This window comes from Corvus hawaiiensis, chromosome 10, assembly GCF_020740725.1.
Source record: "Corvus hawaiiensis isolate bCorHaw1 chromosome 10, bCorHaw1.pri.cur, whole genome shotgun sequence".
NCBI classification, from domain to species: domain Eukaryota; kingdom Metazoa; phylum Chordata; class Aves; order Passeriformes; family Corvidae; genus Corvus; species Corvus hawaiiensis.
In genome coordinates, this window is record NC_063222.1 from 16,213,551 (window position 1) to 16,230,167 (window position 16,617).

Consider the following 16,617-nt stretch of genomic DNA (forward strand, 5'->3'; position numbering starts at 1 on the left):
TACATTATCCTGTATGCACTCTAACCCTTCTTGTGATGTTTTTCCTTTATGCCCTTGAATTCTTTCATTTTTTTGTATTAGTGAATACTTAATAGTGGGGTTTTTTTGCTTCCTTTTATTTATGAAAAGTCAAATTTTATGTATATTGCTGTCTTTACCACTGAAACAAAATAGTTATTCTGAAGCTTCAGAATCATGGCTTTCTTTGTCTTCTGATAAATTTAAAACAAACCTCCTAGACAGAAATACTTTTTCCTATGCAACTTTAATTTTCAGTCCAGTGATAAACATTACTGAGAGAAATAAGCTTACCATCTGCTGAAAAATTTCTTCGTTGTGCAGATGATCTTGCAACTTTTATAGAATCTGGTGTTCTTTCTGTTCTGGATGCGTAAGGGCTCCAGTAGAAAGTCTGTACAGTGTGCCAATTCATGTTTCAGCACGTCACTCTTGAGGACAAATGGTTCTCCTCTGGTTTAAATACGTGTTCATAAAGTTCCACTTGTGGGCCTTGCTGGTCGTCACATCAGCCTGAAAACTTGTGAATTTCCACTAAGCATCACCTAAGCAATATAATTACCTGGAGACTGTTTTCTTTCACCCAGTATTTCAAACCTCACCCCACTCTTTTTCCTATGCAGGTTTGAGTTAGCATCTTTTTACACTTCAGTCATTTAACTTTCATTACCAAAACTGCAGGGGTGATTTGGCACATTTCTTTTAAACAGACTTCCCTATTTATCTTGTTGCCTGTACTTTAGTAATAAAATAGAAGTACCTAGTTCTTGGTCCTAATTGTTTGGGCTGTTATGCTTTGTCTTAAACCAAGTTTCTTCCACTTTGTAAGTGTAAGGTGAATGCTTTGTTACAGCAGATGAGTTGTTCTACTGTACAGCAGGGTCCGAGCAGGACTGTTGTTTAGTGATCCTCAAACCCCAAACCTTGTTTTACAATACACCTTCCATAACTTCAGCCCAACTCTTGAACTGCATTTGTCCAATTCCAGCAGTGTTACTCCATACTCCCTAAAGCTTTGCCATGTGGTGCCAGCTCCTTGGGTCCAGTGTGTTGTGTGAAAATCCCAGGCTATTTCTTTCCTTCACTTCCAGTATCTCATTGTTTTTCTCTCCTTGTGTGCCTGGCTGGATTTTCTGCTTCCTACACTTTTCACTACAGACTTGGTGCACATGTCACATTCTGAGAATCTGGGAGAGGCTGCTGGTGGCAGCTCCTTCCATCTTTTAACGAGGTACTCTATTTCACCTAGAGTTTGTTCTGCTGAGAGCTATCCCTCAGGAACTGCCTCTTTAAGTCTCATAATTTTGAGATACATGAGGAATTGGATCTTTAGTCACACCTGCCAGTATGACACTTTTGTGTCACGCTATGGTCATAATGTAGTTTTGTCCTTGCTTCTACAACAGGAATAGTTTCTGACTGTGGTTGTCCCAAACATGTTGTCTGAAATGCTCTGAAATGCTTTTGCTCTTTCTGTGTGGGTGCCAGACTAGATTCACAAAGCATGCAGATTCTTTCTACCAGATGCTAGAAAATACTGCACAACAAAGGCAGATCCTAGCAGCTGTTCCTCCTTACCCCTGATGCCTGGTGTAGACATGCTTAAACCAGACCGGCTTCAAAAATGAACATCTAACAAGCTGAAGATTTGTTGGCCAATGCTTTATAAAAGCACTATCAAATTCTGGCATATTACAAAATCATAAGCATTATAAAAATCTGTTACAAAAGTCTGACTAATCAGCTCCCCATTTTCAATGGCAGAGGTTAGTCAGATGTTAGAAGTGGAATCTGTCCAAGGATCAGAGTTGTAGGCTTGAGGCCATGGAAGGTACAGGTTCACACCTGTGTTGTCAGATTTGCTCAAAGCTCTTGAGTCCGCCTGTGCAGCTGTATGAGGATAACCAGATGTGCTCAACATACTATTCAAGTTCTGCCCTCTTTTAAAAACCTGGAACTATGCCTACCAAATTCCTTCATTCGTGCTGGTGGCTCAGCTTTGCTACCCCACTGCTGCTTTTCTGAGAATGTCACTGGTTTAAAACAGACTGTGAACAAAGCATAGCTCCAAAATTAAATACATTGTAATGTTAAAGATGGTTTATGGGGAAACTGCTCTAAGCACTTGTATCTTCATGTGGTGCTTCACAGGTTTTTAGAGTATTGAAACACGTTAAGAATGTGTCTTTATGATTTTTACCCATATCAATGGATGCAGTTTTAGTTTGCTGTTGATTTGAAGTACACATTCATATTCTTAAATTTTGTATGAGCACTTACGAATGAAAATGTTTATCACAAAAGTACCAGCAAGCAGCATAAACTCAGTTTTGCTTGCCACTGAATTAGTTATGCCTAAAGCACTATTTCAGGTTTTATTTGTAATGTGCACACTAACAACAAATGATCATTAGTTTCTTTAACTCTTCCCGCTCACTGTAATGTCTCACAGAATGTCCTCCTTGATATGATCCTTTGGAAGGTTGTGTTCAATCGAGACAAACAAGGAGAATCTCGCCTCACCATACCCCAGCCGCCTCAGGTTGGAGACGAGTATTTTGCTGTCATCATTTGAGTGCATGTGGATTCATTTAGTTTTGTCTCTTAATTATCTATAAGTGTCTGTTGCCTTATCTTTAGCTTAAGTCTGCTTAAATTAGATTTCTGTAACTAAAATATTGAAAGGAAAGGATTTTGGGTTTATATTCTTTTCCTTATTGACACTTACGGAGTTTAGTGTGTGTGCAAGAACTGTGACACAAACCTAGAGTATTGCTTTAAGACTTTTCTCACTTTATCTTTAGTTTCCACTTTAGCAAATTTTATTTGTGGTGTCACAAGTTAGCATGTTAGGACTGGGAACATCTTGATTTGCTTAGAAGCAATTAAATTAAATTAATTTGGTTTAGAGTTTTAGGTCATTGTCTGAGAGCAGTAATTTTTAGCATGTACAAATGAAACAAAACAAGATGGCAAACAAAAACACACTATTACTACTTCAGATGGTTTAGGACACTGAAAGATTTTTCAGGTGACCATGAATTTTGGCCTGGTCTGCCCCTCTGCTGTTAATACATGAAGGAAATCTCTGTGAATCCCATAAAAACTAGCTTTAAGCCTGTTGGCTTATTACTTTTGGGTGATCGTACATTTGTGCTTGCTAGAATTACAATGGTTTATTTCTCAGCACTAAATTTTATTAAATGTATTCACTTCAGATTTAACGTTGTCAGTTTGAGGCTGTCGTAGAACAAATTGTTTTGTGTTCACTGAAGAATGGAAATTGTTCTCAAGGCTCACATTTGGTTCAGTTCACCAATTGAAATTTAGAGCATGATGAAAACTACAGAATATATTACCATTAAGATGTCAGCCCTGCAGACTATAGGTGTTCTCTGAGACATTATAGGGATTCAGTCTCGAGAATGAGGAGTAGTGTTTCTCCTCCCCAGCTAATTAAATTACATGCATTAGACTGGGAGAGGAAACATAGGAACGAAGACTTAAGTTCAATAACTTGTGTATTTTTAAGTAGCTATTAATACCTGCACTATTAAGATTTCACAGTATCAGCAAATTAAATTTTGCTACTTTTGTCTGACTGGCTGCCTTCAGTTTAACAATTCATGGCTTAAGAAGTGTTTTGAGATTTGGGGAATTTGCTTTTTCTAGACCAGGATTTTATTCTCCAATAGTAAAATCATTTAATGTTGCCTGTTCTATCTGTGATTATTGAAATGATTATAAAATATGCATAAAAACTGTTGGTGGTCTTAGATGTTATGATAATATTGAACACTTGCTTTTTCTTAATGTTTTTTGAATGTCATTGCTACAATAGTATAGAAGAGATGACACAGCAGAAGAGTTTCTCTACTACAGGTCCAATCCAATGTGGTAATGAAACAGTAAATCAAAGACTGAAATAATAGTTTTTCTTCTAGTGATTTACTGTATTGTTACTGACATTATTTTCTTCTTACGGTAATCCAATTTTCAAATCTGTTCACTTCTGCAGGAGGCTGGGGACCGCTGTGGAGTCTCTTTGCTTTCTTCCCTATTTGGTTGTAGAGAGAAGACACCAAAAGCCAAGTATATGCACCTAGCTCAGGAACTGCTGGTTGATCCAGAATGGCCACCAAAACCCAGGACAACAACAGAAGCAAAAGTACCATCCCAAGAAAATGGTTCATATCAAATCATCACTGTAACGTAGCAGTGGATCTTGGTGGCATGTATCTTCAGTAGTATTCAGAAGAATGTAATTTTAAGGCTTTATTTGAAACTGCAGTGTGCTAAATGTCAAATTCTAATGCAGATATTTCCAACTGTTTCGTCTCTCTGAATACAAAATTCAGAGCCAGGTGTCTTATGGCTATACATTTTAAAAATGTAGGTCACCTTAGGCAGAACAAAAATGATTGTGTTTCCTTCCACCTTCTTTCAGATTTCATTGTTCCTAAATGAGATGCATTTGAAGGTTTAAACTGCAGGGCAGTTAAAACAGGTTCACATTATTTGCCTGGAGTATCTTAATAGTTGTTCTAACCTGCTTATCTGGGCACGTGTTCATGTAAACCTTATGATGTAATGGTTTCATGGCTGTACTAGAGGTGCATAATAGCCTTGTCATGGTTTTGGGGTTTTTTGTGGTTTTTTTTGGTTGGTTGGGGTTATTTTGTTTGGTTGGTTGGTTTTTATATGACTGATGAAAAGTTTTGTGTCTTCAAACGGTTCTAAAGTTCGTGTGTGTGTGTGTACCTCTAAGTTTGTCTCTATTAGTAAGGAGTGTTTCCAGGTGTAATGTTTGGGTTCTAATTTCAGTTGTTTAGTCTGCCACAGCAGGAATTGGGAATGCTGTAGAAGCAATATGCTCTGTCCTTAAGAAATAAGCACATTGCTTTCATGTGGGTTCTTGACTTCTTTTCTAGCTAACCACAAGGAAGGGCTTAGGTGGCCTCCAGAGGAGGAGCCATTTGGCTACACTCTAAAGTTTTTGGAGAAAGAAGGATGGAGAATCTAAACACTTTCTTCTATGTCATGTTTTATTACATTTAGCTATGCATTTCTCCATAGACCTTGCTTTTTCCAGCAGAAGGGTTGGATTATCCCTTTGTGGACCATGTTTTATTTGTAAATCTAAAGATAATTTTCCTATATACCTTGAAGTGGTAAGACCAGAGTTACTGCTGCAAGTGATACGGGAGTGGGAGGGAGGTCTATTGTCACATGCCCACGCTTGGGATTTGTGCACGTTAAGGACATGGGCATTTCAAAGAGTCTGCCAGTGTCTTAAGTGCTACATGTAGCTGTATGAAACAAAATTAAGAGAAAATTGAGCTAAAGTCTGTCTTGCTGCAGAACTGTAAGGCTTATGCAGATTTTATTTATTAAAAAAAAAAAAAAAGAAAAATAGAAAAAATAAAAGCTTGTATCACCACTAATGCTGCTTAAGCATTAGGGGTAGCCATATATCATTTTGCCATGCGCAGTATCAGAACACAAGACCACTAGAAAAATAGGTCTGCAAAGAAGTAGAGGCAGACAATGCTTTGACTTGCAAGGCTTAAAACTTTTTTGTTGTTTTGGTTTTTTGGGTTTTTTTAACCCACAAATTACTGATCTCCAAACCATTGTCAACTTTGTAAATGTTTGGAAAAGTGTTCTTTTGTGTCTTTGGGAAGATTATAAATATTAAGTCTTGATCAGTCTGGTTTTGACCAGAGGCAAATGACTGGTCCAGACACCTCCAAGCTTTGGGAGAGGATCTGGGGTCTGAAGAAGTCATGATTTGATAGAGAACCTTTAGAGAAGGAAGTCGGGTCCTTTAGAGCAGTTGTGGAATGAGGGCCCCAAACTCAATGGCTGGCTGGGATTGTTTTGAAGTGTGTATATTCTGATGATGGAATTTGAGGTTTTGATGTTAATGGGGGTTTTTTGTTTCCTTTTTTTCTTTTTTTTTTTTTTTTCTGAGTTGTCTTGTTTTGTTTTGTTCTTTTAAATTCCTGTGGAGACAATTCCATTCCAGCCTTGTTTTAATAAGCAGAACTTTTCAGATCAAGCCTTATTCTCTTGTGCTGTTCTGTAAGGCAGTATGGACAGTGCCCTGCTGCTCATAGAATCATTAAGGTTGGAAAAGACCTTTAAGATCATGAAGTCCAACCATTAACCATGTTAATGTCAATCATGTTGTGGTTTCTGCAGTGTTGAATATACTGTGCCAACAAGGAATTTAAAAGTGGTGCTAAATGGTTTGGAAGACCTTTTCCTAGAACTTGGTTGTTGAAGTTATTGCTCCTCCTAAATAGTATGCATATGGTATACTATCTTCCAGTCCAGCTGTCAACTCTTTTCCTGATTTCTGTTGTTGTTGTTGTTGTTTGTTTTTGAGGAGTGGAGCAGGGGGAAAGGGGGAAGTGGTTTTCTTAGCATTCATTCAACAGAGCAATGTTCTTATTATCCTGGCTTTGTACGGTCATAAACATTGAACAACATTGGTAGCTTTTAAGGGGTCTGCAACTGTGGACTTGGATATATTAGTCATGAACCTGAGTCAGTTGGCTAATTTCTGCCGATGTTGATTTTACAAAACCTTTGTAGCATGGAATAACTGATGAAGAATAATTCTTAGCTGCGTAAGTAGTATTCAAATCTAAACAAAAATAATACTTTAGTTGAAAAATGTTGTGAAGCTATGCATCTTGGACCTGGGAGCTGTGACTTATCCTTAAACGCATAAGCTTCTGCTTTCCATTTCACTGACCATTTTAGATTCGCTGTTCCGTGAGAACTGAAAGAAAATACTTGTCTTCCCCTTTTAAATGCTTTTGCTTAATAATTTCCCTGATAACTTCTCTCAGCTTGTTTGGTTTCTGAAGCTAGTTTTTCAGTCTTATTCTAGTTTATTAGACTTACCTAGAAAGCGAGGAGGAAACAGCTTATTAAAGTGGGCTTGTCTTTGGAGAACATTTTAGGGAACTCTTACTAAAACAGAAATTGCCAAGTGTCTCCACTTAACCGAGTGACTGATGGCTCATGAGCACAGTAAACTTGAATGTTTTGCAAATGGGAGCTTGTTTCCTCCAGGTCTGCGTTCAGGGTTGGTAAATGTTCCTGAGGTTGCGTGCTTGAGCTCTGACGCTTAGTCAAGAATAATAAATCAGCTTTTCTGAGAATCCGTCTTGTTGTTGCAAGTTCAGCCACAAAATCAGCTTTTGCATTTTCTGCAATTACTGGGATTTATGCCTTCCTGCCCAAGAGCTGAATTTGACCACCTATAATTTTTCTCATTTTGAGCAGTTTAGTTTTTCTGGTTTTCAGAAATGCAGCAAACTAGTTCTGCACTAGTGTATTCAGTTTCTGTTTTGAAGTAAGGTAAAATTCATTTCGTAGTGAAAAAAATCTCTTTTAGAGTTCGTCTTGGAAATCTAGATTCAGATGAACAGACCAAGTTAGTGAGCTCCACTAGATACTGGGTAGACATTTTCTTCCTGCTGTATATTTTGGCCTTATGTTGAGGAGTTTGATTTATTATTAAATTATTTGTGTATGCAGACTTTAATCTGTACGTATTTTATTTTGATGTATTAGGATTTGTACATATTACTGATTTTTAAATATTATTTATGCACATACTTAAAGGACTGGTCTATCCAGAAAAGCAATTGCTAAATAATAAATATTACTTTTTAGAAATAAATTACAAGATCATGAAATTGTATATCCCTCAGGGTTGTTTTTAAAGTTTTTTTCCCTTTCCCTTCAGATTCAATTAGCAGTAACTCTAGTTTCATGTACTATAGAGCTAAATCTACTGTAAAAAGAAAATGCTGCAAATAATGCTTGAATAGAAGCAGCTAAAAAAACCCACAGAACTGTCCATATTCATCTTAACTTTAAATTGGAAACTATTACTGTTGCACTTTTAAAAAAGTTGTTGGATTTTTAATTCTATTTATTTTTTCTTTCTTCATGAAGGTTGTGCTGAACAGTCATCCCAAATTGGGTAAATAATCCTGTACTGTATATGTGTATGCAGTATAATACTAAGCAGATGTGGAGTCCTTTTTATGCTGCAAATTTTTAATGCTTATGTTGGTCATCACAAAATGAGAGAGCTCAAGTCCTGTAGGATTTCTCCCGTGAAATTCTGAATTGTAAACTTAGGGTTTTGTATGTCTAAGGGAAAGCTGTGGGTTTTTGACAATTTTTAGAGTCTTGAATATGTTGATTTTATATACAGTAAAGCTTCAGGTTTTTAAAACTATTTTCAACAAACTGCAGCTTGTTTAATAATTATGTGAACCAGAAACTACTTAGTTTGTCATTAATTCCTCAAGCCTAACAGATTAAAATGTTCATCATTACAGCGCTCTCTAGAAGCTCAGCTTCCTTTTATTTTTAAATCTGAAATGATACTACATCTTTGTATTTAAAATATGTATTGCTGCTCTAGAATGGTACCCTGTTGTCAAGAGGCATACATAAATAACTGTACAATAGAATTGTAAATAGACTTGTAAATCATTTTTGTGACTGAAGCTCTTTGAAAATAAAATTAAAATGAACGGATATTTTAACTCTTCTCATTAGTTTCATGAAATTGTTTTTAAATATTCTTTATAGAATTAGATCCAAAGTTTGTTGAAGAACACAGACTTACTCCCTCTGATGGCATGGATATGTTTTGCAGATGGGGGTGGAGAAGGGTGGATGCTGTGCTGGTGTTCTGCAGGGGAATCACACTGACTGCAGCTTTACCTGGTGGCTTTTGGGAGCCATGCTATAGCCAGACCTTGTACATGTGACAGCAGCTTGTTTCTGCCTTCAGTTATTCAGATGTTCCTTCTGTTTGGGCATGTGGGAGGCATGATCTGAGCTGTCACCATTGTCACAGTCATCTTCAGAAAAATCACGTGGAAATGAAGACATCTTTTCCATCCTGTGGCTCACCTTCCATCAAAACAGTCATTGGCAGAGCACATTATTTTAAACTTGAAGACAAGATACTTAAAATATCTTTTTACTTAATAACAAGAACTTAATCTTTCAATTTCAGCTTCTGTTTTAAAAACTTAGCTTTTCTCTTTCAGAATCTTACAGGTTTTAGGTTTTGTTGGCCTGCCAGTCCAGAAGACTTTGAGGAGAAGCAGAAACTAAATGTGTCAACCTTGGAATGCTTAGCCAAAGCACTAAATAAAAATCCCCTTCATTCCCTACTGAAATTGCTTTGACTTCAATTCTGCAAGAAAGTAGAAGTCATAGCAGCTTTGTGAAGGTACAAGCACTTGGTTGTTTAGAGTGGAGGTGTCCACTCCTTCAAAACCTATGTAGCAGACTGGTGGAACTATATTAACAAATTTGAAATTTCTGATCACATCTCACATTGAAATGTGGATTTCTGACTTGACCCAGATTTGCTTCAGGTTGCCTGAAGCACGTACTCCAATATCACTGCCAAAGAAGCTACAAATGGGTTTTGTGCTTCTGTGTGTGACTTAAAACTTTCTCCTGTTATGTGAGCAGCTTCAAGCTGTGCTTTTGGAGTTACATACAACCTGTGGGAGTTGGTTGCTTGCACAATTGTAGGCAAAAATCTGCTCTGAAGCTTACAATATTGTTTGGCCTTTGGCCTGTCTCAGTAACTGGGGAAAAACGGGTGAAAGTGTTATCTAGAGGATGCGTTTTGCTGTTTTACTTCCCATTTAAAGTGCAGTGTCATGGTGAAGCCTGATTGCCTGCTCTGCTCCTAGTAAGTTCCTTTAAAAAGCAGATAAGTTTCTAAGGTACAGCTCAAAATTCCTTTTTCATGCTTGTATGAGTTTAGGAACTTGCAAGACAGTAAAAGAGGTAAGCACCACTGTAAGCAGTACATGTACTCAGTGTTCTATAAAACTAAGTTCAAAACTGATTTGTGACTTTTAATATAGTAACAGTATTAATGCGTTGCTTCTGGCATCCTTTTGTAGTTGAGAAATATTAAGGGGTGGCTGAAAGGGAAAGGGGCTGTAGACCAGACCATGGTAAATGACCAGACAGACTGGTGCCTTTTCTGGAATGCCAGGTGTCTCACGTGAGCATTCAAGAAAATTTTAATGCATGACAATATATAATTACAATCTTTATTGTGGGTATTGCTGTATTCTGTACTGTTAAAATCTTTAAATATTTCTTCAAAAAATGCTGTTAGCAGCTCTAGATGTTTGAGACCTGTAAGCTTATCCAGTTCTTGTGCCAGCACTTGTAGCCTTCATATCTTGCAAAGAATTTCTACCATTTTGTTGCTTGTTTGTCAAAACTAGTGCTTTCTAGCACTTCTGAGCATCTAACCTTGTCTTCTTGTATACTCTCTTATCTTTTGCTATAAGACCAGGAAAACAGACATCACTAACCTACAAACTAGTGTTAGTGTGTTTCTGATTTTACAGACTGGCCTGTAGTCATACCTTCCAAGGGACCTGCTTTTGCTGTTTCTAGCATAATAAATTGGGTTTTTTTCCCCCATTTGGTTCTCTAGATCGTTACTTCTCTTGTCTCACTGAATCCTGTAGTTCTGCTGTGGTCTTGAGGTAATCTGGTGCAGGTTGAGATGCCAGTCAGGGCTTGAAACAGAAATTTCTTAAATGTGTTTCTGGATGGAGGACTGCTCATCGGGATAGGTAGGATCAGGGACAGGGTGAGCTAGAAATTTGTGGAGGTAAAAGCATCACTGGCTTATGAGAGAGTGTTTAGGGGTGGGGAGGATTACTAGGTGGGTGAGGTTCTCTGAAAGGTTCTTGTTTGACATGTAAAAGACCTTTGGAAGAGTGATACCTCATGCTGTTTTTTGGCGATGCATATGTCATTCAGTGAGTTGTGGAAAGCCCACTGAGATGTTGCTTTGTGGCACTGTGTTGCTGGTCATTGATAGCACTAAATGCCATGTCCTTCCCTTGCCGAGGGAGAGATGGAGATTTTACTAGACTTCAGTACTCTGAACCTAAATAAAATTTTTGATATTTTTTAAAGCACTCACTTTTGCCTTTTTTATTATTATTTTAATGCAGTAGCTGGTTTGAACATACAGCAGTTTTGGGTCAATTGTGGTGTCTTCTTGTCAGCAGTTCAGGTTCATGAGAAGCTCTGCTATCCCTCCTGACTTCTCTTTAAGTGATGGGGGTTGCACCCATGTCTGTCTGTGGGGTTGGTATGGGAGAGCTTCATCCTTGCCCCTGAAAAAGGGTAGGTGGGGATGGAGCCTTCCTCTCCCTCCATGTTCCTGGTGCAGAAGACTGATGGTGTCAGCTATTCCAGTTATGTCTGTGGAAGCTGTGTAGCTATTCCAGCTGTCCAGCTGCTGCTTATTCTGCTGCTCAGCCAGGTCCTTGGCCTCCAGGTTTCTGATACACTTAGACTTGTTGATTTCATCGAGAAAGTATTTCTAGACTATGGGTTTCTGTTTGATTTTCTCTTTTAAATATTACCATTTATACCTACAATGATTGCTTTCCTGTTTCTTTAGAAATGTATGCAACTTTCCAGCTTTGTGGTGTGTTTCATGCAGATGTATCTTTATTGCTACAACTTCCCAGGTAATTCTGTGCACTTCTTTCCTCTCATTTCACTGTACTTTTAATGCCACTGCTGATAGCACAGTATTGTGTTAAGCTGTTGAAATGAGACTTGTTGGTTATCAGAGGCTCACTACTGTCCTGTGCCACATGGGGTCTTCTGTGTTATTTCAGGCTGTGTCAAAAATAGCCTGTTCCTTCTTATGTGTTCCTGGGATGTTCCAAGAAGCCATCACTTGAAAATGCTGAGGCATGATTTAACTGGACAGTGCTGTTTTGCTTTTCACCACTTAAAGTACAGGACAACCTTTTTACCTCCATTGTCTATTTTTGCAGGCTAAACTTTATTTTTAAACCTCAGATAACTTACAATGGAAAAACACTGTGAGTGCAGGACCTTTTGATAATTTTTGAAAATATTTTTGGCATGTAATTTAGTATAATATACTAAATCTTGTCTAGTGGATGATGTCCCTGTCAGTTGGAAATAGATGATCCTTAAGGTCCCTTCCAACCCAAACCCTTCTGTAATGCTTTTCTGTTCAAATAAATACATGTCTTTTGACTACTTGTTTCATCATGATTTTTGTATACTTTTATTATAGTTAACTAGTACAAATACAAACACGAAATACTTGATTTACAAAAGTAAATTTATCTGTACTTCTCAGTGTAAGCTGAGCTCTTTAGAAATATTGGCAGTCAACAATAAAAGAGATTTTGAAGTTTGCTTTCAAGGCAAGGGCAATTTTGCACACATTTGCAGGTTTTATGATGTAATCACACATCTTTGTGAGCTGCTAAGTTACCTATGATCAAATCCGGATTCTCTCTTATCTCTTGTAACAGCTAATGTTTCTGGCACTTCAACAAGGATGTTGGTGTTTCGTTTGTCAGTGATGATCAAGCTTTTCTTCCAGTTGGATGCATCTGTTTGTCCTGAGAAGTGCGACTGCTCTTCAAAAAATGCAATTCATTGCTCTGGCCCCCACATAAAAGACCTGGAGTTGTTAAATCTGCCTTGCAACATGACAGAAATTCACATAACAAACGCTAATATATCATACTTGCAGGATGTTTTTGCTAGGATGGTGGAACTGCAGCATCTCATCCTGTCTTCAAACAACATCGCTCTGGTTTCACCAATGGCTTTTAAAGGCTTGGGAAGGCTAAAAGTCCTCAAACTGCTGGATAATAAGCTGGTTGAACTTCCCCCAGAAGCATTTGATGACATGGTGCAGCTTCAGCAACTGATCATTGAAAGTAACAGGTTGAAATCGATCAAGGAAAATCTGTTTGACAAACTGGCTAGTTTGCAGGAGCTTTACTTGAACAAAAACCAACTAACAGCACTTCCCAGTGGCATGATGAAGAAACTCGCCAAACTCAGAGTACTGAACTTGTCAAGAAATTACTTAGCAGCACTACCTAGAAATATATTTAGTGCATTAGCCAGGCTTGAGAGGTTGATGTTGTATATTAACAGGCTGTCTTCAATAGAGTCTGGTATGTTTGATAGCCTGAAGGAGCTGCAGGAGCTTTTCCTGCATTCCAATAACATCCATTCCATTGCCCCTGATGCATTTCATTGTCTTCGTAAACTGAGAACCCTGACACTCTCCAGAAACAGGCTTCAGGTTTTGCCTTCTGGGCTTTTTTTGCACTTGCATGGCCTGTCTAAACTGACCTTGTACAGGAACCCACTGAAGTCTCTTCCAGAGGTATTGTTTGGAGAAATGAGGCATCTTAGTAGCCTATGGCTGTATCACACAAAGCTCTCAACAATACCAGATTTTGTGTTCAGTAACTTGACAAGCTTAGAGCTTCTTGTGCTGAGTTTTAACCCAGAGCTTACGGTTCTTCCTAGGAATGTGTTCAGTGGCCTGAATGAACTGCGGGGCCTTTCTCTCCATACAAGTAATATTTCCAGTTTGCCAGAGGGAATCTTTCTGAGCCTTCAGAAACTGCAGAACATTTCCCTCTTTGATACAAGACTTGGGGTTCTTCCTAGAAACCTCTTTCATAATCTCAAGCGCCTCCAGAAAGTGTACCTGAATAGTACTAACCTGCAGTCTCTTCCTGCAGACTTCTTTACTGCTTTACCTGAGCTGGAAGAAGTTGTCCTTGATGACAACCCTTGGAAATGCGATTGCCAAATTCTTGGCTTCCGAGAATGGCTCCAAAAGAGCACGACAATAGTTAGAAATGTGCTGTCTCTAATGTGCCACAGCCCAATGGCACTGCAGAATATTTCTCTTGTGTCTCTAAGCATCGATGACCCAGAGTGCCTGCCAACCACAGCCATGACATATCAGACATTCAGCTCAACATATTCCCAGACTTTGACATCTCCTGTGACAGAGCACTTCACATCATCTCGGCAGACTGCTGTAACAGTAGTATCCGACACGGAAGTCATCAGCATACCCACATCGGTTCCTCCTGCAACTCCAGGTTTTACCTCCTCCCCTGTTGAAGATGTTGGACAACCTGGGTTACATTTCTCAGATGTTCCAGTCCAAACTTCTCCTAGCATCATAGCACGAACCAACAGTGTCAGAGGGACAGATTTAACTACTCTTGTCGGGTGGGATGAGTTTCCAGCCTGCAGCAGTGCTCAACCCTATTTTAATACCAGAGTGACTTATTGCCAGATATTCTTGTGCCTTCACAGTTTGATTTTAACACTCCAGACTGTAGTCATTGTGCTCAGTCTGTATGTGATGGGTAAAACCAGGCAACTCTTGCACTCCAGAAATATTCCTGCTCAGCCTGTAGTTCTGATAAGAATATTAAGAAGATAGAGAAATCTAGCCCAGAAAAGAACTAGAAGTGTTGCTTTGGATGCTTTTTGAACATTTCAGCAGCTAATACTCGATTCAGATCTGGATTACAAATCTTCATAGCAAAGACCATAAAGACCTTGTCTTTACAACATAATGGAAATGAGTTTTATGCACCTCGCAGCATTTGCCAAGAGTGGCTGTAATCACTGTGAGTTGCTACAGCTCTTGGTGCACGAACCCAGAGGGCGAAATGAAAGTATCTGTGGTCACCTCTACACGTGCACTGTGTGTTTCCTGCTTTGAAGGGCAGCCCTGTCCCTGCCAGAGACTGCTGCCTGCTGAGTGTTCACTGCTCAGATGCAGTGCCATCAATGTAGATACTCTCACATAGGAACATGGCTTCAACTGTGCTTTAGAGATTGCCCAAAGTACTCCAATACTATTATGCCCTATACTGCCTGCAATGTTTTGTCTCCTTGCTGAGAAAACAAATGGTATTTTTGGGAGGAGATGCTTGGAAGGACCTTTAAACAATGGAGATGTGGGCAGAATGGTGTGGTGCAAGTGTCTTAACTTTTGCTTTCTGTCCCCAGCCCCTTTCCAGGATGTGGCGTGAGGAAGGGGTACCAGTTAAAGCTAACAGCAGAGGAAGATGCTGAGCTAGGAAGTATAACCTTCATGTATTTTATTGGTTGCTTGGAGGTTTTCTGGAAACTTTGTAAAGTTACTACAACTCTGAATTTTAAGTAAACAGTTTGATCCTTAAGCTTTGGCCAGTGGTCTGAATAAATAAGGTGTTCCTGGTTGCATGATGCAGGGAATCTTGAAACCACAGTACCAGGTGGATGCCCAGGGCTCCACAAGGGTGAATTGGTTTGAGAGCTGGTCTTGACTGAGCTAGGAGAGAAAGGAATGGTCTCTCCTGGGCTTGGCTAGCAAAACGGCAGCATGCAGCCGAGGGGCAGGGAGTGCCTCAACTGAGGGCCACAAAGTGTCACCTCTATTTTGAAGTTGGCTGGGGAACATACACAACTCCATCAGCTTGGAGTGTTCAGTCGCATTTTCAGTCTCACTGTTTTTTACCTTATTACATAGAGCTATTCCTGACTTCCAGCCCTTTCAAGTGTTGATGTGCAAAGGCAACTACAAGGCAATAGTGTGGGTTTTGGTCTTTATACTGACATTATATTAATATTTTGAATTGTATGGATATTTTAGTTCATAAGTAGACTGGTAGCTGTCAGACTGCCTGTGCTTTAATAGCTCCTGGATTTAACTATCAGCTTTTATCTACATTATAGGACTTCATTTGCCCTTAAAGGCTCTGACATGCTTTAAAACCTCTGGGTGTGGTTCCTTGGCTCCTTGGGCTCGAGAGCCTCTACTCCAGGAGTCATTTTGTAACCTTAGTGACTTTCTAACTATTAAGGATTTTCCTGGATGTCCTTTAAACACACATGACAGACTTGAGGTGAAGAAAGCTTGCATTTCCTTCAGGTTTATGGTTGGTTCCCTGCTGTGTGTTACTCTAGGCATTGAGAATAAATTGTGACTGCTTTGTTCCAGGGTGCTCTACTGTGGGGCCTAAATCCTCTTCCAGACTGTGAAAAGAAAGTTATGTGCTTCTGTAGTGTTAAATGATCAATTGTCTTGCTGGTGAGGTTTAACAAAATTTAGCAAACCTGGCTAAATGGGAGTTAGAGCCATCTCTAAAGAAGCAGAAGTGCGAGGCGCTGCAAGTGGTGCGAAGCAATCTGTGACTGGATTCATAAACAGATGCTCCAGAATATTTATTGCAATATATATGAGAGAAGCACAAAACCAACAGGGAGCTTTCTCGGTGGTGGTTCTGGGTGGCTGCATGTAGTGTTGAAGAAGAGACATTTGTTACAAATTTAGGTTCTTGGTTGGACAGCTGTAATGACCACTTTGTGCTGTGCCAGCTGCAGCGCTGTCACACGGTGCCACGCAGGCATCTGCTCTCAGCAGGCAGATCAGTATAATCAGGACTAGTGAGGAAATGGTTCTACAAACCGTGCTGGTGATCCTTCCCCTCAGTGAAGGAAGTGTGCTCTGGGCACTTGGATGCACAGTGTGTGGTTTCTAAGGAAAAGCACCTGTTTGCTCATGGCATGGGTATGGCACCTTGATGTCCAACCCGGGGGCAGCACCAGCGGCTGCCTTTCTGAACCCTGCTCTGGCTGCCCCAGCCCTGCAGTGGAGCCAGCTGAGCCCCCATGCTGCTCCTTGGCTTCCAGTGCAGT

General features: G+C 39.4%; 2 protein-coding genes across 6 annotated transcripts in view; both read left to right on the plus strand.

Moving 5' to 3' along the window:
* Positions 1 to 8,602, plus strand: part of ATP13A3 (ATPase 13A3) — a 58,374-nt gene extending 49,772 nt beyond the window's left edge. For 4 of the 5 annotated variants that reach the window (XM_048314219.1, XM_048314217.1, XM_048314216.1 and 1 more), the window contains exons 32-33: positions 2,471 to 2,560; positions 4,037 to 8,602. In XM_048314219.1, coding sequence (XP_048170176.1) covers positions 2,471 to 2,560; positions 4,037 to 4,234 — 288 coding nt within the window. In that variant the 3' untranslated portion in view covers positions 4,235 to 8,602. The remainder of the gene's footprint in view (positions 1 to 2,470; positions 2,561 to 4,036) is intronic. The other variant, XM_048314215.1, reaches the window with a different exon arrangement.
* A 93-nt stretch (positions 8,603 to 8,695) lies between these two features.
* On the plus strand, positions 8,696 to 15,176 carry LOC125330717 (platelet glycoprotein V-like). The gene is made up of 2 exons (XM_048314221.1): positions 8,696 to 11,588; positions 12,417 to 15,176. Exons 1-2 carry the CDS (start codon positions 11,525 to 11,527, stop codon positions 14,369 to 14,371), a joined length of 2,019 nt encoding a protein of 672 aa, XP_048170178.1. The 5' UTR covers positions 8,696 to 11,524; the 3' UTR covers positions 14,372 to 15,176.
* The last annotated feature ends 1,441 nt before the right edge of the window (positions 15,177 to 16,617 follow it).